Source organism: Oreochromis niloticus, linkage group LG5 (assembly GCF_001858045.2).
Source record: "Oreochromis niloticus isolate F11D_XX linkage group LG5, O_niloticus_UMD_NMBU, whole genome shotgun sequence".
Taxonomy (NCBI): Eukaryota; Metazoa; Chordata; class Actinopteri; order Cichliformes; family Cichlidae; genus Oreochromis; species Oreochromis niloticus.
Window position 1 is genome coordinate 25,386,179 of NC_031970.2, and position 24,195 is coordinate 25,410,373.

At 43.9% G+C, this 24,195-nt stretch overlaps 1 protein-coding gene across 1 annotated transcript in view; it reads left to right on the forward strand.

Annotated features, from left to right (window-relative positions):
- The window catches only part of foxp4 (forkhead box P4), a 91,543-nt gene that overhangs the window by 22,720 nt on the left and 44,628 nt on the right, over positions 1-24,195 (forward strand). Inside the window, 1 exon segment of the mRNA XM_005469359.4 lies at positions 10,759-10,938. Within this exon segment, the coding sequence (XP_005469416.2) occupies positions 10,768-10,938 (171 nt within the window). The 5' untranslated portion in view covers positions 10,759-10,767.

Sequence of the window (24,195 nt, forward strand, 5' to 3'; positions counted from 1 at the left end):
TCCAGTAACAGGAGATGTAAAAGTCAATTTGCCGTGAAAAAGGTAAACAATCGGAAATGACAAATATGCAGGTTCTTTCCATCGCTCTTTTTTTTTCATCTCTTGCTATTTTCAGTGTTATTACAGAAGACAAATGCAGGAGAATGACTAGTCGGGAGTCATGTAGCGAGGGATCCCAGAAACATTCAAGGGGGAGAGTGAGAGAGAGGGATTTTTTCCCTCCCCCTTCTTTTTCACTTCCTGAAACAGTCATGCTTGACTTTTCCTCTCAGCAATTGAAATACATAGACTCCACATTTGAGTGCGAACACACAGTTTCGCAGAAGGACAAGTAAGGGGTCCTGATTAAAGAGGTGTAGGTCAATACAACCATGTGGATGGAGAAATGATTGAGGGATTTGGAGATGACAGGAGGGAGAGAAGGGGGGGATGAATCCCTGGGGCCTGTTTAGTGGTTAGGGGCCCTTGGGGGCCCCGGCGGAGAGCTCCATTAGTGGAACGATCTGAGCATGGGGGGAGCTGGTCCTGTGGCGGGCCTTTCGAGGCAGGGGCCGATCTGTTTAGCAGCAGTTTGTCTGCATTGCTCATAACATTGATCCTGTGTTGAACTGCAGCCGTAGGAAAGCTCTTTGCTGCTGAATAGACTGAGCAGCGGAGTATTGATGAAGCAGAGTGGACCAGCGGAGAGCCCTGCATCCCGTTGGTCATCGGTTAAGACAGACAGATCTTGGTCAATACATACACCCTACGGCTGCCTTATGGCACGTTAAATCGGTCTGCATACGTGCATGTGTGAGCAACATTTAATGTCTTATTGAATCTAATCCTCTTTGCTTTCTCCACTCGTCCTTCTCAGATTAACAGATCTGCCGTGACCAGCTGGAGGGAAAAAAATGAAAGAGGGGGGGAAAGAACAAGTGAAAAAAACAAACATGTTTCCAGGCCCCAATTAGCCCACTTTTATTGACCCTAGATGTACCCCCTCCTCTTTACTCCATGAAGTCTTTCTAGCCATAGCGCACCGCAAATTGGCTCCTCTTTTTTTTTTCTTTTTTTTTAAAAATCTGCACATTTCCAGAGTGAGACACATTGATGGGAGCTGTGTATACGTGTGTTTTTATATGCGAGTCTTTGCCACCGTCTCCTCGCGTCCCCGTGTGTCTGCGCTGTAGGATACGTGTGTTTTGCGGTTGTTGTGTTTGTACAACATCAGTCGCTGAACGCTCACAAACAAAACAGTAGAATCCTCCGCACAGAAGCCCTCAATTCTTAATGAGATAATGACATGCTAACATACTCACAGCAGCAGCTCTGTTTACAGATGAAGACAAACCACAAACAAGACACAGACATGCTGAGCCCTTTAGCTTTTTTTTTTTTCCTACACGCTTTCGTTTTTTTTCTTCCTTTTACTCTTTTCCCCTCTTCCCGAGCTATGACTTTGTGTGTTCGCCAAGACATTGTGAGAATAACAGGTGGGGAACATCTTGATGGTGTGTGTTTCTGTGTGCGCGCCCAGTGAGTGCGTCTGATAGAAATGCTCATAGGCAGTAATGAGACAAGCGCTATAATGTGGCTGCAGACCAGATTCCCTAATAAGAGAAGAATGCTGTCCGTGGCATCCAGAGTTTTCCACTGGAATCACACATTCATCCAGCCTGTTTCCTGCCCCGGGGTCTTCCTCTCGGCATGAGCAGATGAGGAGAGGGAACCCTCTGTCTCCCTGTCCTGCTCCCTGCTCTTCCCATTGTCCCTATCCCCTCCCTTGCCACATCCTTCTTCTCATCCATTTCATCACCCCCCCCCCCCCCCCCCCCCCCTCCTCCTCCCCCTCCCTCCCTCATCAGTCGGGGTCAGTTAATGTGGGCTATCGCAGCTCTGACTTTCTTTCTCTCTGTCGGATCGTGCTACTCTGCTTCTGGAGTGAAAAAAAGCACATGACTCACAAAGTGAGTCAGACCAATTCTGGCTTATTGCTGAGGAAATGGTGGTGGATTAGGAGGGAAGGTGTCTTTCTCGGGCTGTTACAGGAAACACACACATACCCACGCACCCAACACACACTTACGCGCACATACAGCTGAGTAACAAAAAAACCCAAAGTCTCCGAATTAATGGAATTCTTAGTCTAGCTTTAGAGCAACTTTAAACAAACCAAGACAGAAGTTTAAAAATTCACATTCAAACACTTTAACCTTGAAATCTCCCCTGCCAAGGCACTAGCTCCCTCTTTTTTTTTCATCTGTTAAATGTTTGAGTGTTTGATAGTTTGAGGTCTATAGCAGAACCCGCCCGGGAATTAATGTCATTCATATGCCCTGCGGAAATTACTTTTGAAATGCATATAATCTAAAACATGCAAATGAGGCTGACTTTGTGCACCCTGTTTAATATGAATTATCATTTTGTGAATACCTATTATTACTGCGTACATTTCTCCAATTATATTGTTCTTTTTTTTGTCACTTTTGCATACGAACGCACACGTGCACATCAGGAGCGCCAGAAACGAGCGTGCGCGCGTGTATGCTCGGTCACGGCGGCGTGCGGGCGCACACATAGGCCCCCGCGCGCAACACACACACACACTCAGAAGAATGTCTTTGTGATGGGTGTATTTTAATGAGGAGTAATAAGGATGGTAATGACCCAGTCCACTTCGCTCACTCTCAGTCTTTGTTACTCCCTCCCTCTATTTCCCTGCGTCTCAGTCTTGCCCACTGCCTGGCACACAGCTGTTAGTTTACATAAAGCCAATGAGAAGAGTTCATTTAAAGAAAAAAAAGGGGGGGGGGGGCAATTAAATGCATGTAGATGCCTTTTGCAGATTCCAAAAACTCCAAAAGTCCTTAAACAGCAAATGAAAATAACAAGGCAGCAAATACAAGTGTTGCTCATCCAATTTTCATCAGCTGACTGAAATATTGATGCGTTTTAAAAGTGAACTGTGCGTGTTTAGTTTTGTCTCTTCCTTTTCTGTTCTGGTGATAGAGCACAGCTATTAATGTCCTTGTCCAAGAGGCAGACTTTTTTTTTTTTTTTGCTCTTTTCTCCTAAATTGAATTGAAGGCATCCCCTTTTCAAACGAATTACTCTATTAATTTATTTATACTGTGCCATAAATTATTCTATTAATATTAGCATGTACCAAATTAGTATGACTTCTCTCAGTGTTCCTTCTACTTCTATTAATTAGCATGCTTGTCACTATAACAAAGATTTTTCTTTCTCTGATAAATTATAAAGGAGACATTTTTTAATACAATGAGAACTGCCTGAGAAATGATTAATATTTTAGTTGTGGCCTGTAAGACAAAAGTGAGGAGAAAAGAGCGAGAAGAACAGAAAAACTAACAATAACATGGAATACATTACAGACTTTCATTGGTTTGCAGCACTGTTGATTTTTATTTTTATTTTCTAAAAGAGGCGGTGGAGGGAGGGGGCACAAGAAGTTGTGTGAGTGTGTGCACACCCATACTGAATGCTCAGGGATATCATCTTGTTTTAGCACTTTTGGATAGAATGTGAGTTAATTTAGTCTGTAACAGCTTGGACCAAGTTCAAAAGTACTAAAATCCAATTAATTTGAAAACTGGACATGCTATCATTTTCTCTGCATGTCTCCTTTAAAGTCTGGCCTGTTTTTACTGTGGACTTATTCAATTATATTTGATTAAACTCGTTCTGATCCAATCTATTAATTAACTAGGAAATGCAAAGTGCCCGACTTGAAAGCCGATGTACAAAATTATATCATGTCCACTTTGATATTTATTTATTTATATTTTATACACCACTATTTTTTTTTTCTTCGAATAATCCGTCATAACCCTTTATTATTGTAGGTTGCTCTTCCCCCATTTTACGCTAATATTAAATCTTTTCACTTTATCTTCCTTTCAATGCAAATTTTTGATCGTAAATGAAATTTCGCCTCACCTAAAGGCTACTACGACACACGTATGCGTCACGCTTCCTCTTTCTGTTTCCTCCACAATTTTGCCTTTTCACGCCATAAAACATAAAACGTCCCATTTGATTGAAATTAGGTACTTGGTAATTTATTCAGTGAAAGTGGAGGATATCGGTGTCAGGTTTTCTACATATTAAGCGAATGAAATTCCACTTTTTACACACACACATGAATGTACGGGCATATTTGTCTTATCAAATTTGAAAAGACTGAAGACTGAAATTGTGTTCTAATGTGTGCATTTGAATTCTAACATTAAGGGTTGCATATTAGGTCACACTGACCACATCGCATATTGTTTGCGTGTCACTTCTGTGGCCCAAATATGTAAATCTCTACATACTTAAGTCTCAGTTTACTCATCTGTTTCACCTTCATGTCATGTGACTGTGTCCCAGCTGACACCCTTCATCTGTATTCCTCAAAAAAATTTCTCTGCCTCTCTCTTTCTTTGTCCCTCTCTGCACCCCTCACCCCTCCCTCCCCCTTCACAGTGAAGGTCATTCTAATAAAGAGCTCTCGTAGGACAGAGCTGCTAATTGCTCCGCGGCGCTCTAGCTGGTTTCAGATCCAAATAAAGGCACATCGCCTTTTTCAAAAAAGCTCCTTCCCTTGCCCTGCATTCCTCCACCGCCCTCTTCACCTCTGTTCCACCATGTTAAGTACAATCTGAGTAATATTTGTGTGAACCGTATTAGCCTGACCCTCAGCCTCCATTACCTCTCAGGACAGAGGGAAGAGATGAAGGTAAAATCTGGGATTTTGTACCTTCATGATCACGGGGTGATTTTCAACTGGCACATGAACATGCACGTGCACAAGTTTTACCTCTTTAGGAATGTACAACCCGTGATCTTAGGCTGAGATAAATGAGGTGTGCATGAAGTCCATGCTTTCTACAAATATTTGTGTGTGTGGTGCATGTATGTATGTGTGTATCTTTGTTTCCAGTATTGTGAACAGACAGCAGTCTCCAAGCTGGTAAATCACTTACTGCACTCTAAAAGAAGGGTCGAGGTGAAGGCAGGAGTGTATGTTTGCCCCGGTCATACACACATGCGGAGCGATCTCATCGGTGCGGAATGTGCTGTGTGTTTACCTATGGCTCCAGAACCCACCTGACCGAGGGAGGCTAATCTTTATGGGCTCTGTAAACAGGGACTTTGTCTTCTGAGAACTGCAGGAGGGCAAGAAGACACACAATTCACACAGCATGCAAACATAGACGTGCACATTAGATAGAAGGGGCAAAAAGCATACTGCAAGTTAGCATACATACTCTACAACAGTACACAGAAAGGCACACGTGCATGCGCAGAGACACATGCACACGCAAAAGCGCTATTAAATTCTCACCCAAACTAAACACCATATGGCAGACAGTCCTGCAGAAGTATAGAAAAACTCCTCGTGTTTACATAGTGAAGGATTTTCTTATCATCTGCACTCTGAGCCCCCTCTCTTCTTCTCTCCACTCCCTAACAAAAGCACCGGCTTCTTCATTAGCCAGCTGCACAGCACAGTGGAGGTCAGACTACAGGCCAGTGCTGCTAGCTCCTCTTTCTGGGTTGATGATGCTCTTTGAAGCCAGTCAGTCAGCCAGCCAGCCGGTAGTAGATATTGGCCCACATCTGACTGACTATCTGTCTGGGATAATGGAGTTCACCTGTTAGCACTGGAGCAGGGCCAGGGCAGCCGCAGACATCTAGCATTAGCCTTTTTGCTGTTAGCCAACCTGTTAGCGCTGGCTGACAGCCAAAGTAGCCTGGAGCAGTGCTGTTAGCAGCTGCTAGCTTTAGCTCTCTGCTGAAGTCTACCTGGCTGGTATATGTCTGGTTTATGCGCACAAGTTTTTTGTTTTTCTTTTGTGCCTGTGTGTGAATGTAGTGTGTTATCTTCCTTCTTACTTCACCTTTGACCTCATTCTTTTTTTTATTGAAACTAATACACGTCAGCTCAGAAATGCCACACAGATATCCCTCCAATTCCTGTTCCTCTTCCTCTCATGATCTCCTTTTGCTTTCCTCTCAAGGATAGAGGGCAGAGAAGACAGCTTAAGGTCTCTGAAACATCCACAGAGGCTAGGTGTTAGCTGTACTTTATGTAGACTGGATCAAAAGATTTTAACATTGAATATTTTTGAATTAAACTGAATGCAACAAAGCAATTCGGTGTCTTGACAGAGAACTGGTAACATTTTGTTAATAAGCAGTGAAATAAGGCAAATATAGTTAGCACTATGAATATGCTTCACAACAATGCATGCTCTGTTGACAGTAATTAGTTTAACTGACTTTAGAGTGACTGTTCTTAACAAGTCTGCTAAGCATGTGCTGACACGCACACGGTAGCCTCATTGGTTAAATAGTCATTTGCTTGTGTGAAAAGGTAAAGCGTTAGGTGCTTTGATAGCAGGTTGTTGTAGAATTCCTCCAATAGTCACTGCTTTATTTCTTAAAGCAAATATATCTACTTATTGCTTTTCATTTCTTTCTATTGTTTTACACCCAACGCCAGAGTACGTCACTGTAGCAGATAAGTACAATTTGCTCAGTGTTTCGGATTGCGTTTCTCACTCATTAACCAACAAATGGATTTATGAAGACATAAGTGGCCAGATCTGATAGTTGGATTTGTTCTGGCGTTTGGGGTTAAATCAGATTCCCTCGGGGATAGTGTCACAGTTTATTTAGCAGCGGAGTCTGACAGCTTGTTGGGTGAGAGTGTGAGAATATGGGCGTGCAAGTGTTTACTAAATCATGATCTGTCTTTGCATGACAGTGTTCCTGTCCTTGTCAAAGCGCAAATATAGAGCAGCTTAGGCTCTTTGTAATGTTTTCAAGAGACAAATCCTTTAGCTTTCCCCAGTGACAGTAAATAGGACGTTCTCTGGACAGAGTGACAATAACGACTGCGATTCCCTTTCCTTCCTCCGAGACTGTCATTTGTAATGAAGTAAAGTCGTCGCAGTTGTTACAGTTAACCAGATATTTTGTGAATCCACAGAGCCGCTCTTTGTCAACTCTGAATTGCGATTCCTGATTACAAAACAGGTTAGAGCTGTGGCTCCTCAGATACTGTCTTCAGAAGACGGTCTCACTTGCTCACAAATATTGATTGAACTATCAGAGATCATAGACATAACCTATGTGGGTTCTATTTCAGGGTGAAAACTTTAATGTTTTCCAGGGTTGAACCTGCCACTAGTTGCCAGGCATAACCAGAGGGAGAAAGACGGCATGAAGAGAGCAGCAGAGATAATTCAAGAGTCAGATGAAAGTAGATAGATGATGGAGTGTAGATACTGGTACAGACATTTTTTTTCCCCTTACCCCCTCCCTCCTCCACTCACTCTCCCTCCCACTCTTATTCCCTCAGTTCTTTGCCTAATAAGCAGCGTTCCTGTGAGCTGATGCAAGGCGGAGGAAACAGAACAGGCGTTCTGGGAGTGCAGGAAATATTCCCACATGAGGCATAACATGATAAAGACTTATTATCTCACTAAGCTGCTGTAAACACAGATGCACACATAAATGCACGCCGTACACAAATCTCTCCCCCGTCTCGCACAAACACACATGCATTCGCAGAAAGGGAAACCGGTCCGGCTTTACAAAGTTCCTGATGAGCAGTGACCAGGAGGAATCTGACAGAGCAAATACCTCGGACAAAGCCTGGGAGTCGGCCGCGGTGAGCCAGCTTACTGGGCATTTGGCTCGGCTTGTTTGAACTTCACACACCCAGAGCAATGGGAAGAAACGGAGTGAGAGTTTTTTGTTCTGATCATTATTATTAATGCTGTGTTTTTGGGAACATCTGAACAAGCTACAGTACGTGTTGCAACAAGACTCATCCCAACGCCTCTCGGCTCATCAATCTCACCAGACGCACACATAAACACATGCACCAAGCGTTCGCAGTGAGCTAATCCATTACAGTACAAAGGTAGGTGTCAGCCTCTTAGACAAACACACACAAACACTCACGTATACGCCAGAGTCATCAGAAACATGTTGAGTCCCATTTCCCTCCTTCTCTTCTCCATCCCAATTAAAAGGCAAAAGAGGCCTTTTATTTCCCTCTCTTCCAAACACATTCTTTATCTCTCTGATCTGCACTCCGCCCTCCCTTGCTCAGTCCCCTCGGGGTAGTGGGAATGTCTCTCCCCACACACTCTCAGGTCAGGGGTTCAGCAAGAGAGGGTCTGAGCATGTAGCGAGATTGAGAGAGCAAGAAAGAGGCGCAGATTGAGAGCGGGGTAGCGGGCTGAGGCAGGCCTTTGCACGGGCAGCTCCTCTTCGCTGCCAGAAACACTTAAATGTAAAAATCGTGTGTGTGTGTGTGTATCATAACCCTAATCAAAGACTTCAGGGTAGATTTATGCCCCTGCCTTTTTCCCGACCTCCATTACACCAACTTATATACACCCATTACAGGATATGACAGAGTACACACCCTTTAGATGGGCATACCACCACACTGGCCTGTGTGTGTGTGTGTATAAAAGACAAGGCTTTGCTCGCAGCTTTAAACACTTCCCACTTTCCCATTAGGTCCTTGTCCACCTGCAAGCTCCATCTCTCTGTCTGTCTTTATCTCTCTTCCCCTCATTGCTAATAAGGTCAATGAGAAAGAGTAAAAAGCAGATGGGTGTACAGTACATTACGGCATGGCACAATATAGTGTGGGATAGATAGCAGACCGGTGATTCATGCTTAGTGAAATGTGTGATGATGTGAGGAGTTTTCTACCGCAGTGCAAAGTCAGTGGACTGTGCGACGAGATCTGTTGATCACTCAGCACTATGCCTTGCTTCATAATATTACCTCAGGGAGTAGTTTGACCTAGCAGGGATCTGGATGAAGGCGGGAGGAGACGAGGGGTTGGGGTGGGGGTGGGACAATGAAAAAGACAGAGAGAGAGAGCGCACTGAGGAGAGGAGTGAGGTTGGAGATTAAGTGACTAGCTTTAAATGTCACAATAACGCTCTACTTCTCACTCTTAACTTCACAGGCGGATGGGTGCCAGGAGGGAGACAGGGGAGAGTTAATGGGGAGGAAAAATACTGCAGTGTGATTTGTGGCTCTCGAATGGCGCTGCTTGTTAGGGAAGAGTCTCGAACTGGTGAAATATGTCAGTAAGCACCTTGTACTTTTAAAGGTTTAGCTCGCAATAATTTAAAAAATAATAATCCGTATGGCAAAAAATGGTCTCGCCACAGTGGCCAAACAGTAGCTCGTCTGGGACTGAAACCGGAGAGCCCGGTTTTCATATAAATGAAGACATTCGGAATCCTTCTCATAGAATTCCTCGATGATCCACGTTCGCCCAGTGCACTTAAGTGGCACTGATAGCTTGCATGGATTTATTTCCATGTTCTCAGGCCTTGAGACGCTTGCCTCGAATACTTTTGCTTCTATCCCAAAAAAACAGTGAGATAGAGTGGAACTGACACAAAAGAGCGGAAAATTTATATCCGGGTTTTGCAAAACCTTTAAAAGTGGAACCAGACTATCAGCAGGGCTGGAGACCTCATCAATGAGAAAACCTGTTTTTTTTGGGGGGGTTGTGAGTATGATTTGAGAGAACTGACCATTTAACAAGCACATCCAGCCCATCCACCTGCACACACTTGTAACCCCCCCTACATACGCACAAACATGCTAAGGTCCCTGTCCCTCAGCAAGCATTTGGCAGCATTCCATTAACAAAGCCACCAGCAAACGCTCACCCTCACCTGCTGTCAGAGAGAGAAAAAAAATATGCACACACACACTCATGTTCACCTGCTCTTGCCTCAGAGGAAAAGAAAAGTTAGATTCTCCCATGAAATAGCTTTTATTGTTTCCCCAGAAGGCATGGGTTGTACGCCTCTGAAACAACACACACATGCGTTTCACACGCGCGCACACACAGACGCAGACGGCGGGTAGAATGCCTCGATGGCGTTTTGTGTACCCACTCCGGGCTGCTGAAGTAACAGCAAAGAGAACTTTCCCCTTTTAAAGTGTGCACTTGTATGTTTGTGTGTGTGCGTGTGTGTCTGTGTGTGTTAATTTCTAAAACTGGATGAGGCAGAAAGACGAGATTGAGCTTGTCATTAGGAGTTCACAGCCTGCGTGCTTGTGTGAAGGTTTGTTTTGTTTTGTATTAGCTGAGCTTGTGTGTGTTCGGCGCGCGCAGAGTGTGTGTCTCTGTGTCTCCTCTCTCCCACGCTCGAGCTCCTAACGATGGCAAATGCGCCTGTGTGTTTGCGAGGCGTTGTTTCTCAAAAACAACAACACATCCAGGAACGGCTCGTTTTGCCGGGTTTTGTGGAAGGAACACGCTCTAATTAGAGAGGCCCTCTGAAGGTGCATCAAACAGATCTTTCTCAAAGAGCAACCAGCTCATGTCTCACACACAGCGCACACATGCCACCTCTGATTATTGGAGAAATGTGTGTGTTATTTAACTATATAGCAGAGTATTAACAGACTTGTCAGTTTAGATTTGCTGCACATCTGATCCTAATCCATTGTGTATGCTCTGAGACACACACATTTACATGGAGACAAAAAACAAAAAGTGTCTGCTTTAGGTGTTGGTTTGTGGCCTCTTGGGCAGGTTTGTGCATGACCGCGAGCCCTTTTTAGAAAGTGTACATGCACGTAAATGCACACTGTTCTCTCTCTCTCCTTCAGCTTAACTTTAGTTTCCCAACTTGATCTGTTCTATCAGATAAGAGCTGAAACTGCCCAGGTCAGTTTTGTTCAACCTGTGACACGCCCTTCTGTCCTCAGGTGCCAGTGATGATGGTGGAATCAGCCTCTGAGACCATTCGTACGACGCCGTCCAACCAGAACGGAGTCAGCAGCCTCAGTAGCCAGTCGGATGGAGGGGGCGGTAGAGAGGGTGGGTCCAATGGAGACACCAATGGAGAGATCAGCCCAGTAGACTTACTCCACCTGCAACAGCAACAGGTGTGTGCATTAGTGTTGCATATATGTGTCCGCATGCTGTTTTGCTGTTTTGGCCTTTGTGGGGTCTCCCTATGGGTGTAATGCATGCTTTTTGCATTGTTTCCACTTGTCTATATGTGCTCATGAGACTTGTTTTGCAACCCTTGTGCAACTTGTGATTGTATATATGGCACACTGTATGGAGCAGCACGCACACGTGAGGTCGTTGCATAACGTACAGATGTGACAACACTCGAGTGGCCACACAGTAATAGTGTGCGTGTGCGAGCAGTGAAAAGCTCTGACAGGTTGGCTGGTCGTTGCTTTAATTAGCCACTCTTCGTAATGTGCCAAATAATTCCACTGGGACACAGTTCCCCGCATTAATTCCTACTCGTGAGATTCCCAGTGATGGATTTTTACACAGTCCTCACAATCCTGAAGAAGAAAACAGGGAAGAATAAGCTATTGTAGGTAAGCTCTGTGTGTGTGTGTGTGTACATTTCAGATTCTTATTTTTATGACACACTCCATATAACACTCGAACGTGTGTCCATGACGTGTGTTTGACACGTCAACATGTAACGTCTGGAGTTATGCTATTCTTCTTCTGTCTCTCTCGCTCTCTCTCTCACACAGACACACACAAACACACACAAACACACACACACTGGCCACTGCGTCAAATGGAATTTCCAAACTTTTCCCGGAACTTCTTGGATGAAAATTTTATTTCTCATTCCCCTCAGAATCCACATAACTCTCTACTGATTACTGTCTGAAGGACCCTGGACCTTTACACGTACTACAAACTTACAAACACACACACACACACACACACACAGAATTTCACAACTTTTTTTTCATATAAAGGTCTCTACACTAGTCATTTGTCCGTAAATGCACAAAAATGTCCGCCATGCTGTCGTCTAATGATCTAATGGTGGAAACTTAGTGATTCACGTTTTTCAGTAAATGACGAGGCGTTTTCTTTATTGAATAGATTAATAGATAGAACATATTTTTGTCCTCCTGTTTATTTTTTTATGCATGTTTTCTATGTTTGCCCGTCACAGAGGGTCAGTGTGGGTTTCTGGGTTCTTTCTAGTGAGGAAACCCAGGGGGGGGGGAAATCAGGGTTTCCTCCCTGCTGCTAAAATTATTCCCCCCTAATTATAATGATGGAGCCTTAGGTGAATGAAGAACACTCGAAGCCCTTCACTCCTGTCCTGCCCTCCCTCCTCCTTCCCATGACTGCATCCTCACCCTGCTTCCTCAGCAACCTTCAGCCGAGGACACACACACACAGACACACACCGCCGCGCACAAATGCACACATTTAAACTCCAAACCTGTAGCTCATACAAAGCAGGTCTTTATTCTCTCGGACGTGTCTATGCTCTCTATGTTTTTGCACCTGTGTGTGTGTATATAGGTGTGTGTATGTGTGCGTGAACCCTGGTATTTCCTCTCTCGAGCGGGTTACCAACCACAAACATAGCTCCCTCTCTCTTTCCATCTTTTTCTCTTCCTCTCTTTTGCTGTACTAACCCCCCACCCCCCTGCCACAGCCACTATGGACCATGAAAGACAAGCACAACCTTTCCTCCAGATCCCAACGCTCACCTCACAAAAATGTTACATCCACATATGTGGCTGTAAATTTGCATAGGTTTTTTTGTGTTAGTTCTTTATGAACATCTTTTTTTTTAGTTTTACTCGATTCTCACAAAGTTGACTTGTTAAGAGTTAAAGGTGTGGTCTTCCTGTGCTATACATGTTTTTTTTTTTGTCTGGAGCCATTGTGTTCTTTTTTTACTTGATTTATGGGTGTTTCACAGCAATGCATTTTGGATTGTGACACACAGTTTTTGCATACATGCGATTATGATGAGGACTCTTAAACATGTGTCTGCTTAAAATGGTATCACCTTTACCGTGTCTTTTCACTGTCTTAAGATTCTTACATTTACATACATTTAAAAGCTTGCATGCCACCTTCAGCCCTTCAAAATATCACAAGCCTTTGTTTCCCATCATGCACCTCCCAAACTCTCAGCTCTCCTCGCCTCACTCCCTGGATAAGTTTAAAGCACCTTGGAGTGTTTATTTCTTTGATAGGAGCTGATTTTTTTAAAAGTTTATCTGTTTTATTTTTTAGACTTTGTTATTATGAATAATTTATCCATGTTTAAATGAAAGATCTTAGAAGATATTAAAATATACTATATGTAGTTTAAATGCAGCGGGAGTAAAGATGTTATTTTTGTTGTTGTATCCTAACTTTTATTCAGAGTGAATTTTGTTATTTAAAAGAGAACATTATACTTATTTTAAGACATTTTCATACGACTTTAGTAAGTTTTATTAGATTTATTTATTTCATAGTCGGTCTTTAAAAACTAGAAGGAAAATGTCTTAGCTTTAGATTTCAATTTAGGATTTCTAACTTTTTAGTCTGTATTGGTCTTTTGATTTTCATCCTTTCTTTATTCACACTTTATTGTAAAATAATGATATATATATATATATATATATATATATATATATATATATATATATATATATATATATATACACACACATGTATACACACACACACTTTTTTAAAACTCAAGACACCACCTAAATCTCTTGGACATACCTCCTGCTCCCTTTCCTCCTTTTATCTCCACGCTTGAGTCTCTCACCTGAAGCTATGGTGTAGACCAGTGTTGCCAATGCGCACTGGAGCAGAAAAGATATACACACTGACATACTGGAATCCTGACAGCTCAGTGTTGTCAGAACACAAAGCCATCTTTTCCTTGGGCCTCTTGGGAACCTGAGAGAAATCACAGCCATCTCCAGCCATCAAACCTCTAAACTGGCCTCTGTCTTTGGAGTCTATTTTATTTTTTTTGTCTGTCATAGGTAGATAAAATCAGATAGATAGAAAAGTAATTGATGAGGGATAAACAGAGAAGAGAAATTAGAAGATGGGGACTACCAGTCAGCAGGAATGAAGGTAAAAGGACGGGTGAAGAGGCAGCACTGGGATGGAGAAGAGGGGGTGGGGGGGCATTTGTGGGCTGGAAAGAAGAAATAGAGGGATGAGGGAGGGGTGTAATGCTGAGACGTGTCAGAAAAGGGCGCCTGGGCCTCCCTGTGGAATGTGGCCTGTCTGCCTCCCCAGAAAGAACAGAGCAGGAAAGAGGGAAGAAAGTGAAGAGGGGGTGAAGACCAGTTTTGCCCCATCATCGTGGAGAGAGATGAAGGGAGGGCAAGGAGGGAAAACAATGAGCCGAGTTACAGAGCGAGAGGAGAGCGAGGTGGAAAAGTGAGAGTGCGGTGGAGAGTGTATGGCAGTTTGTTGAGGTGCCGGGTGTGGACGTGAAATGATGCATAGCAGAAGAGAAATGTAAGCAGGATAAATCCTAACAAACCTCAAAGTGTGTGTGTATGTGTGGCTGGGTGGAGGGTTCACTGACGAGAACCAGGTGTCTCCTATTCTCTCCTTCCCTTTAAGTCTCTCATACCACCTTTTCCTTCTTTTTGGCAGATTTTAAGTCTATGCTGTACGTTGCTGCCACCCCCCTCTCTCTTCTCACCCATTTCCGTCTCTTCTTTTTTTCCCCCCCTTTGCTGTCAATTAATCGCTTCTGGTGATGAGAGGAAGAGAGGAGAAGAAAGTAGGAAACAGAGGAAAGAGAGTGAGATGGTGACAAAAAGGTGCCGTTTCCTCTTGGCAGGGCTACTCATCAGTTGCCTAAACCAGCCAGACAGGAGTTTTTCCCCTCTCTCTTGTGCTTAACTCACTGTTACGCGCAAATAGAAAGTGAGAAGCAGACTGTAGCAATGGTCTCCATTCCCCAAGGGTTTAAAAGGAACATTGGTTGAGAAAAAGGCAGTTTTAGAAATTGGTTTGGAGCTTCGATCCCCACTCCCATTTGTCATGTTCTATTTTTTCCTCAGTGCTTCCCTCGTTTTGCTCACATGTGTGCACGCTCGCACACACTCGGATACTTGCGATCTTTGTCGCGCTCGCTTTCTCGTATGCGCTCACACAGACACATATAGGAAGTTACACACGTGCACAGAGCTGATGTGAGTTAATGAAGGGTGTAATTAAGGAGCCGCAGTGATGACTGGAGATCAGGGGGAACCGATACAGATCTCAGATATACACAAACACTGATGAAAGATAGCTGTTTTGTGTGTGTGTGCATTGTGTGTGTGTGCACGTTCAAGAGTGAACATTTGGGTTTGATGCTGGGAGTGCTTTGCGGACAGATGTATGAGAATGCTGTGTGTGTGTGAGCATGTTAACAGATGATGAGAGATGCTGGATGATTCATATAACGTATGGCTTCCTGTTAGATTGGCTAGACTCAGTAATTATGGCCCGTATGAATGGAGGTGGGGAGGTTTTGAGCCATATGGGATTCGCTAGCTTTGGCTGAAAAGGCTTTGCTGAATTATGGAAGGTGAATGTTGGTCACTGGGACAGTTGTGTCTTGTTTGACCTCCAGCACTCAACAGAGTTCAATTTCAGGTCAGGAGTGCAAAGAAGATTGAGGTGAAGGGGTGACTTGAAAAGAGAAGGTGGAAGGAAAAAGATCATTTCAGTTACTGTTTCTGGATTATTAGGAATAATTAAATTCAGCTCCTTTTTAGTGCATCTGCACAACAGTTTATATACTAATGCATTTTTCTTGCCTGTCTGCATGCATGCATGCATAAACCCATAACTGTTTGTCTGTCATGTGTTCTGGTCACTAAATCAGTCCCAGTCCTCTCCCTGAGTGCTGTCACCTCCTAAAAGCTTTCCCTCGGTCTTGCCCAGGCCTTCGTCTTTATGTCGGAGGTCAGTATGGTTCACAGGTCACCAGAGGTCATGCTGAGACAGAGGAGGGGCAAATAGGGTTGCCTACCATCACAGAACACCCACTGCTATTACTGCATTGATACAAAGAGACCTATAGAGCAACAACTTCCTCTAGGAGTCTTAAAAGCAATAGCAGTACCCTTTTTGTGTCTTCCTTGAGTTTGACTTCTTTACTTTTTCTTTCCCCGTTGGGATCTCGGCAAATCGATCTGTTTGTATTAACCAGACCTTCATACTTAATAATCAGGATGATTTAAGACATGAACACACAACAAATATAATTGGCTACCCTGACTATCTTTTGAGATCCCGATATCTGGAAGTACTCTACTGCAAATCATCAAAGCTTCTGGGTGCTTGCTTACTAACTTACCAACTTAAAACACCAAAATCTACCTAAAGAACAAATATTCATCAATACCCAAAATATAGCTTTAGTGTTCAATAGCGTTCGATTGACTCCCCCTCCTCAAATTTTTTTCTTTTTTCACATACCTAATTCTAATAGTATTTTTTTGTGTCAATAAAAGACTTTTTAATGCTTTTTCCTGCCAAGCTATTGAATGGCGGAGTTTTTTTTTTTTTGTTCGCACTTTTGTTCTCTCAGTTCTTTTGCTTTTGCATTTCTCCCCCCGTGACCTCCTCATAATACATGCTTATTCTCTAGCTAGAGAGGAAAAATCCGCCATAGTTTAGCACATTTCTGAAATTATAGCAGAAATATTCACCATAGTTTTCACATCAACTTGAGCAGAACTGTAAAAGTGTAAACTCCTTAATACGGTCTTCCACATAAGTATGCTACAGGACTATAGCAAGAGACGGAGAGTAGACATGGTTCAGCAGACCAGATCAGCTAGCATGGACATAGTCATGGTTGATTGATCCAACCGGCCAAGGGACCCAGAGATGAAAATAGACAGCACGAACACTAAAAAAAAATATGTGTGTTTGTGTGTATGTGTGTGTTTGTCCTGTCTCTGTTGTGGAGACAGTGTTATACTCACACATACCTGGGCACCTGTAGGGGTTAGGTTGGGTTTGGTTGCCATGGGAGTGTTTGAAAGCACTCACACTGGGTAGGCCTGGCGGTGTTGTCAGGTAAATAACACACACATGCACACAAGACACGCTCAGGAATGGGCTGCAGCAGACACCGTTCAAGGTGAATTTTCAGTTTATGGCGGTTAAAAAGTTGAGGCAACTAGGACTTCCACTCCTCAACCTGTCACCATGGTGACTGAAGGCTTTTATAAGGTCACAGGTCACAAAACAAAGCTGAAAGACCTCATTATTAATGCTAGTTGGTGACAGCTTGTGTGTGTGTGTGTGTGTGTGTGTAGGGATGCTTCTCCAAACATAATTGGTTTTAACTGACATGAGATCAGGTGCTCTGTTTCAGAGTTCATCTGGAATAAGGCACCAAGACCGGACAGCTTTAGTCTGCAACCATGCACTCCAAGCATTTGCCAAACAAGGAAACGTGTAAGTTAAATATGTTGTCGCACAGGTGGACGCGCGCAAAGGTTCATGAATGTTTCACGTGTGTGGCGGCAGACAAATCTACTTAGTATCATAGAAATAATGTAGCAATGTGTATTGTTTTTCTTGGGTTACTGTATCCATAACCTGGCTTAGCATGGCATTTTGTACAAGCACTTTGGTGGGATGATCCCAAAATACTGATGCTTACACACTCTGGTTTGAGCCGCAAATGAATCTGCACGATCATAAAAGTTCTTGCCTGCATGTGTAGAAGGGTAATTGGTAAAGAAAGCAGCTTTTTAACCCTTTTAGTCATGCAAATTCACAAAATGTTTTTGCTCCAGTTTTATCAAATTTGACTGCTCATGCTATGCAAGCAGTCATTAAAATGTTAACTCTTGCCCCGTGTCTTTAGTTGCAGGATTGGTCTTGTTAGCTAAAAATAATCTATCCAGATGTGTGCCTAAGTGTGAGACTTGCTTCTAGGAGAACTTCTTGTGTTATAAGGTCCTCCTATCCCGGTCCAAGTGTCCGGTCTGTGCTGCTACTTCTTGCTACTTAAATCTACAGAACTAGATGGACACTGAGAGGGGAACAAGAGGAAAGTAAAGACAAAATGTGCAACGCTTGCAAGGCTGCCGGGCAAGCAGTTACCCTGGAAACAGTTGAGAGCCCAGGATGCACACAATGAACACACACATATACACACTACACACACAAAAGCTGCAGAGGCCTAAAGTGTTGCTAATTAGCTAGTCTGTGCTGGTCCTTTGTGTGAGCCATTTTAAAGGAGAGATTAGAGTCAACAGGGAGGACGAGAGGAATGTAGCTCTTCTCTTTCCCTTTTTTTTGCCTTCTTCTTGAGCTCTGGAACCGTGCACGGCACCCTCCTTTCACCTGATAGAAAGAATGCCTTTGTTGTCTTGCTAGTTAAGTTTTCCATAACTGAAACACATGACAAATAGCCATAATTGTAAGTGTTGCAAGTGAAAAGTATAAAAATTGTGTAATCTAGTAAAAAGTAATATGTTAAGCAGGGAAATGGATTAAAGCAGATGTTTTGTGAATGATGAAGACTAAAGAAAGCCATAAAAACTGCAATGAGCAGACTTTTCATGCTGAAATTTCCTTTTCTTTCTGGCTTGCTGGCTTCTGGTTTTGTATTATTTTAACCTAAAAATGTGCCTCACTACATCTCTTACTAAATCACACAGTCTAGCGTGCACACATAGTTCCCCATTTCCCCTTTTTTAAGAGCACACCCCAACCCTGCTCCTCATTTGGGGAAGTTAAAGATTTTGTGCTTGTTTAGTTAAACTTATTGTACAGCAGCCAGCCTTTGTTGTACTGCCCACTTCCGCTGTTTGTGTGTGTGTGTGTGTGTGCGTGTGTGGTAAGGGTGGGTGTTAGGGTGTGTCTATCTCCATCTCTACAGCCACAACCAGGTGTAAAAACCCTCTGAACCAAAAACATGAAAGAGTTTTATTTCCATCGAAGCGGGCAGGCGGGCTAATGCTTTTACAGGCCACTGACTAGGACTGCGCTTTTCTGTTTAACCAATAGACTTCCGAGTGTGCGCATTTCTCTTTGTGTGTGCGTGTTTGTGCATGCATGTGCACATGGCAGACAGTCTCTGTTTGTGTATGTATGTATGTGTTTTTCCTCTGTCTCCCGCGCTGGGTCTTGGCAGTGTCTTGCATGTGTTATTAGTTTGCTTTTTTTTCCCCCACGTTTTTTTTTTTTTTTTTTTTTGGTTATTAATAATAAGAGTTAAACGGTTTCCATATGTGAGGCCTGGTTGCCAGGCTAGTTCTATCCTCATCATGGTTTGGGCAGGAGAAATGGCTGAAACGTCACCCAGCTAAGACCTGCACCTATGTGGCCTTATCTTCCCAGGAGCATGACCCGACTACTAAACTGTCCTACCTTATACGAGATGAGTGCTAAATATTATAAGTGTGTGTGTGTTTAGGTGTGTGTGTGTGTTTTCCTCTATGGGTTGGGTCTGTCTGGAGAGAGACCTTCCTCTCCTGCCAAACGAGCTGTGTTGAAAACCGCAGGGAAACTGCATATGTGTATATAATATATGACGTGTATTTGTGTGTGAGTGTGCGTGCGTGTGTGTGTGTGTGTGTGTGTAAGGAAACTGCTGTAGAGCTATTTGCCATCAATTAGCCGCCTGGACTGAGCTGAGGCCTACAGTACAGAGGGAGCTGCTTTTATATTCCCTAGGAAGGGAGTTCCTCTTTCTTTCTGTCCCTCCTCACCTCATCATTATCTTTAATTGTCTATTTCTCCGTGCCCTTTTCCCTTCACTTAACAGAAAATAGCCGAAAAGCTCTCGTGTTGGATTTAAGATGTGTGTATATGATGATGAATTGTGTCATGATATAAAACAGTTCTGGGTATTCATTCAGCTCTTTTTTTATGACCGTGGGTATACCCCCGTGAATCAATAGAAACATTAGATGAGTGTCGGGACATAGTTGAAGGGGAGAGGTTTTCTCGTTTCACAAAACAGTTCTGAACTGAAGAGAACCATCTGGAAGTCGGCAGGGTCCCCGGAGTTTAGAACAGGTCCCTTCTGTGAAAAATAGTATGTGAAAAAAAAAAAAAAAAAAAAAACTAAAATCAGCCAGGGTTTTCAAACACTACGGTGCATTTTGAAGTTCTTTTGGAGTTTGTGAGTTTTTATAGCATTGGCTCTTGAACACGGTCTTTCCTCTCTTTAATGGTCAGTCTGGGGCCCAGAGAAGCTTGCTTCAGCCATTTTAAAAACCTCAGCACTCAAACGGTGCCTTTATATTGCGGAAACATTACATTAAATAGCTGAACGGGCCTGCCGCTGGCCGGTGGTTCCGAAGGTGTCCCAGATAGTTCAGACTGAGGCATTCGGTGTTGCTTAAGCTCCGCTAAATTGGTGGACAACTGGTCTGAAGTCCACGTTTGAGGGAGCGAAAACAAATGACAGGAAAGCTGGTGAAGGGGAGGGCGGAAAGACCTGATTAATACCAGAAAAAGAGAAGGCGTGCACGATGAGGAGTCGAAGGAAAGGGGTGAAGGCTTGGCAGAGGGTAGTTTATTTGTAACCCACCGTGAAATTGACAGGCTTTAGAAGGCTTTGGTTCACGCTGCAAATTCCTTCTGCATATATGTTTACCCCGTGGAAACCCCTGATCTGTCTTAAATATACTCGCCGTTCCCTGTTTCCTTTGTCGCATTGTTGTATGTACGCTAAATCAATAAGGTCATGACTTGCATGCTGAATAACACTAGCAAAAACTCCTTTATTTTCTCCGCGATTTTTCCTTCCGTACTCATCGCCATCGCAGTGGCTCAGCAGACTTTTTTCCTCCTTTCTGTGCTACAGAGGAGCCTATATTTGTGTCCTAGCAAAATCCTGCAAAATTCCCATTAAATTTAATGTCTGCTGGAAAAAATGAGCATCAGTGAAATCAGCTGCTGTAATGTTTGGTTGGAATAAAAACTTCCTGACTGCAGCCTTGATGACGACAGCTCCATAAAAGCTCTTTACCAATATAAAACTGTGTGAGATGGTTAATACGTATCTGTTACAACAACTTTTAAATACACGAGAATGGCGTTCATTCAGTCGTCACTATAGCCGTCTTTTGTCTGTCAGTCAAAGGCAGAAGGCGAGGGTCCCCTCTTAAGCCCAACAGCTGCATTCACAAGACTTTGCTTCCATTGGAAGACCCGGACGATCTATTTTAGGCCTGGGCCTAACCCGTACCTGCTGTCAGAATTTGCTGTTGTGAAGAAGGGTATGGGTAACAGATTTCTAGAGACGAGAGGCCGGGGGTTCAGAAAGACAGAATACTTGGAGGACTGCCAAGCAAACATTTGTGAGGTATGCATTATATGGAGAGGTAGAGTGAAGGTGGGAGACAGATCAGGTGATGTAGACGGAGAGAAATAAAGTGATCTGGGAAAGCAATCCGGTTTATGTGGTGACTGACAGTGATGCATTTGATACATGAGATTTCACTGTGGCTGTAACCAAGCCCTCACTCATATATGCCCCAAAGTCATAGAGCAATCTCACTAACTGTCACCTCTTCAGTAATCTCACTTTGTGTACAGTGTGTGTGTGTGTGTGTGTGTGTGTGTGTATGCGCGCGTGTGTAAATACTGGGCCTATCTCTGTAGGCAGGTGAGCTGATACTATACTGTGTATCATCATCCTTTTAACAAATTTACATGCTTTGTAGATTGTATTACATCTGTTCAGTCTTGTTTCATCTTCTCTCTGATCATGATTCCCTCTGAGTAGCAAGAGAAAGAGAAGGAATCAAAGATAAGGGAGATTAGAGCCAGGAAAACTAGTGGAGTAGCACAGAACGAGCCAAAAAAAAAAGAGGGAGTAAATTAAAGTCGAGGGGGGATTTTGGTGGAGTTTGAGGGTGTTTTTGGTGCCAAAGTGAGGAGAAGCAGCGCACATGGATACAAGGGATCACTGGGATGACCCAGGAGGATGGCAGCATCCACACAGCTTTAGCTTGGCTTTCAGCTTCAATAACAGCCCTCCAGAAAGGAGATAGTGAGAGAGAGGGAAGAGTTGGGGGGGGGGGATCCACTTCTTTCTGAACCCAGCCTCTCCCGCTGATCCAAAAATCAGAAGGCATGCAGACCTTAGAGAAGCAGCAGGGTGTGACATGCTCTTTTCTGCATCTTCACCCTGAATCTATCTGCCCGTGTCTCCATCTATTGCTCTTTCCCGGAGAAGGGAGCGGATAGAGCACTGGAGACGAGGTGCATTACGAGCCACCGTTCCCAGGCTGTTGAGCTAGTAGGGGCGGACTGGGGATATTTGTTTGGTGTTGAAGTTATCTACTGCCTCAGACGCTGCACAGACATGTGAATCACCAGTCGCTAGAGCCTAGTTTAGCTCCCTTGTCACTAAATGCAACAATAAGCTTTTCCCTCGCGCTCACTTGTGCTCCTTTTCTTTGTACACTCTTCTTCTTGGTCTAAGAGCAAAGAAATCTGATACCACCTGCCTCCCCCTTGCCCTTCCTAACTCCCTCGCCTCCTCCTCCTTCTCCTCCTCCTCCTTCTCCCCCAAGGACAGCCCACTGTCTGCCCCGGGGGCTGTTTATCTATGGGGGGATACGGGGAGGAGAGGGTAAAAGGGGGACGATTTTGTTTCGTTTCGGCCGTCAACAATGGACCTCAGTCAGTGCTGACGGATTACTCCAACATATGGTACCCACCTGTCTCTTTCTCTCTCGCCCTCCCCTGCGTCTGCCCCCCCCCCCCCCCAACTCTTTTTCCTTCACTGTGTCTCTCTGTTTAGATTTCTTTGCTTATTCCTGCGTTCTCTTTCTCTCTGTCACCCAAACACACTGGGCGGATTAGAGGCCAGATTCATCACACACACACACAGACCTGTTTGCTTTAGCAACCTGAGCCAGGCACGGGTGCGCACACACAGACACACACAGGTCTAGTTTAGGAGGCTCGGTTTTGCTACATGTTTGCTGAGACCTTCTAGTTCGCATCTAACATTTAATTCGTGACAGCCCAGCTGTTGTAGGTGAAGAAGAAGCTATTTTCAGACATACAGATGTGCACGTGTTCATAAAGACACTGCAGTAAAGATACCTGCTGCAAAAAAATGACATTTCTCGTCTCTTTTCTTCTCGTCGGAATTTTCAGATTTCAATTAAACGCGTAGTTGTCGGGCATTTTTCGGAAACCTGAGCGAAAGTAGCCGTGTGTGTGTGTGTGTGTGTGTGTGTGTGTGTGTGTGTGTGTGTGTGTGTGACCCTGCTGAATTAAAAAATGCACTGTTATTAAAGGCTGTGTCAGAGGCGATGATTTACAGAGGGGAGCGATGACAAGTCATAAGAACTCACACACCAAACTGACATACACACTTGCGCACTCAGTGTGCTCTCGAGCCTCCAAGCTGAGCAGTGACCTCCTCACCCCTCCTTCCCCTTCCTCCTCCTCCCTCCCTCTCTCACTCTAATAAAACCTGTCTGACACCACTGATGTGTGTATATGTGTGTGTGCGCGTGTGCGTTTGTGTGTGTGTGTGTGAGTGCTCAGCGGCAGCACAAAGACTCTGTTGTTGGGCCTCCCTCTTAGGCCTCCCTCATATTTTCTTTAAAGGTGCAGTGCGCCCCCAAGAATGCCACAGGGGGAGCGGGGGGGAGTCTTAGAGGAGCTGGTGTAAGTGTGTGGGTGGGTTAAGGGGGCAGGAGGCATGCTTTGTAATGCTACAGCTCGCCCAGGTCACACAGAGAAAAAGGCAAGGAGTGAGCATAAAGAGTAGAAATGAAAGAGAAGGGTCAGAGAAGAGAAGTGCTTCTTGACAAAGTAGACCTGAGAGGCTTTGGCTGCGGTTGCTGGTGGCATTTGTGTGCGTGCGCACTAAGCCTGCGGCCCTCTTTCTAGTGTTGTTCAAAGTTGAAAGTTCAAGGTTCCGTTTATTCATCCACAAGGTAATGGGAATTACAGTGTGAGTAAAACCTCACAATATAAGCCGTACATGTGGTGGAAGCAAGGAGTGACAATTGAATATGGTGCCAGTAGTCCTAAGCACAAGCTTCCAAGTGACAATACACAACAAGAGGAGGAGGTTGTTTTTTTAAAAACTTACTAAGGCCATTATTTTCTAAATCGGAACATCTCGATTTGTGTTGTCACTCTTAAACCGCAATCTTTGTAACGGAAGAATGAAGTAATGTTTACATAATCAGCTACTTTTTGAGCTTCCTATCCAAACTTATGGTTAGTTGCTGTACCGAGCAACATGAGGAAAAATACAGGAAATTTATGATTGACTGCCTTTTAGTGAGTTCAGGTACCCGAGGGAGAGGAAACAATTTAATAATATTGTTCAGTGAGTTTCAGTGGAATAGCAGCATGGTATTACGGTCATCTTTTGTTATGGTTTA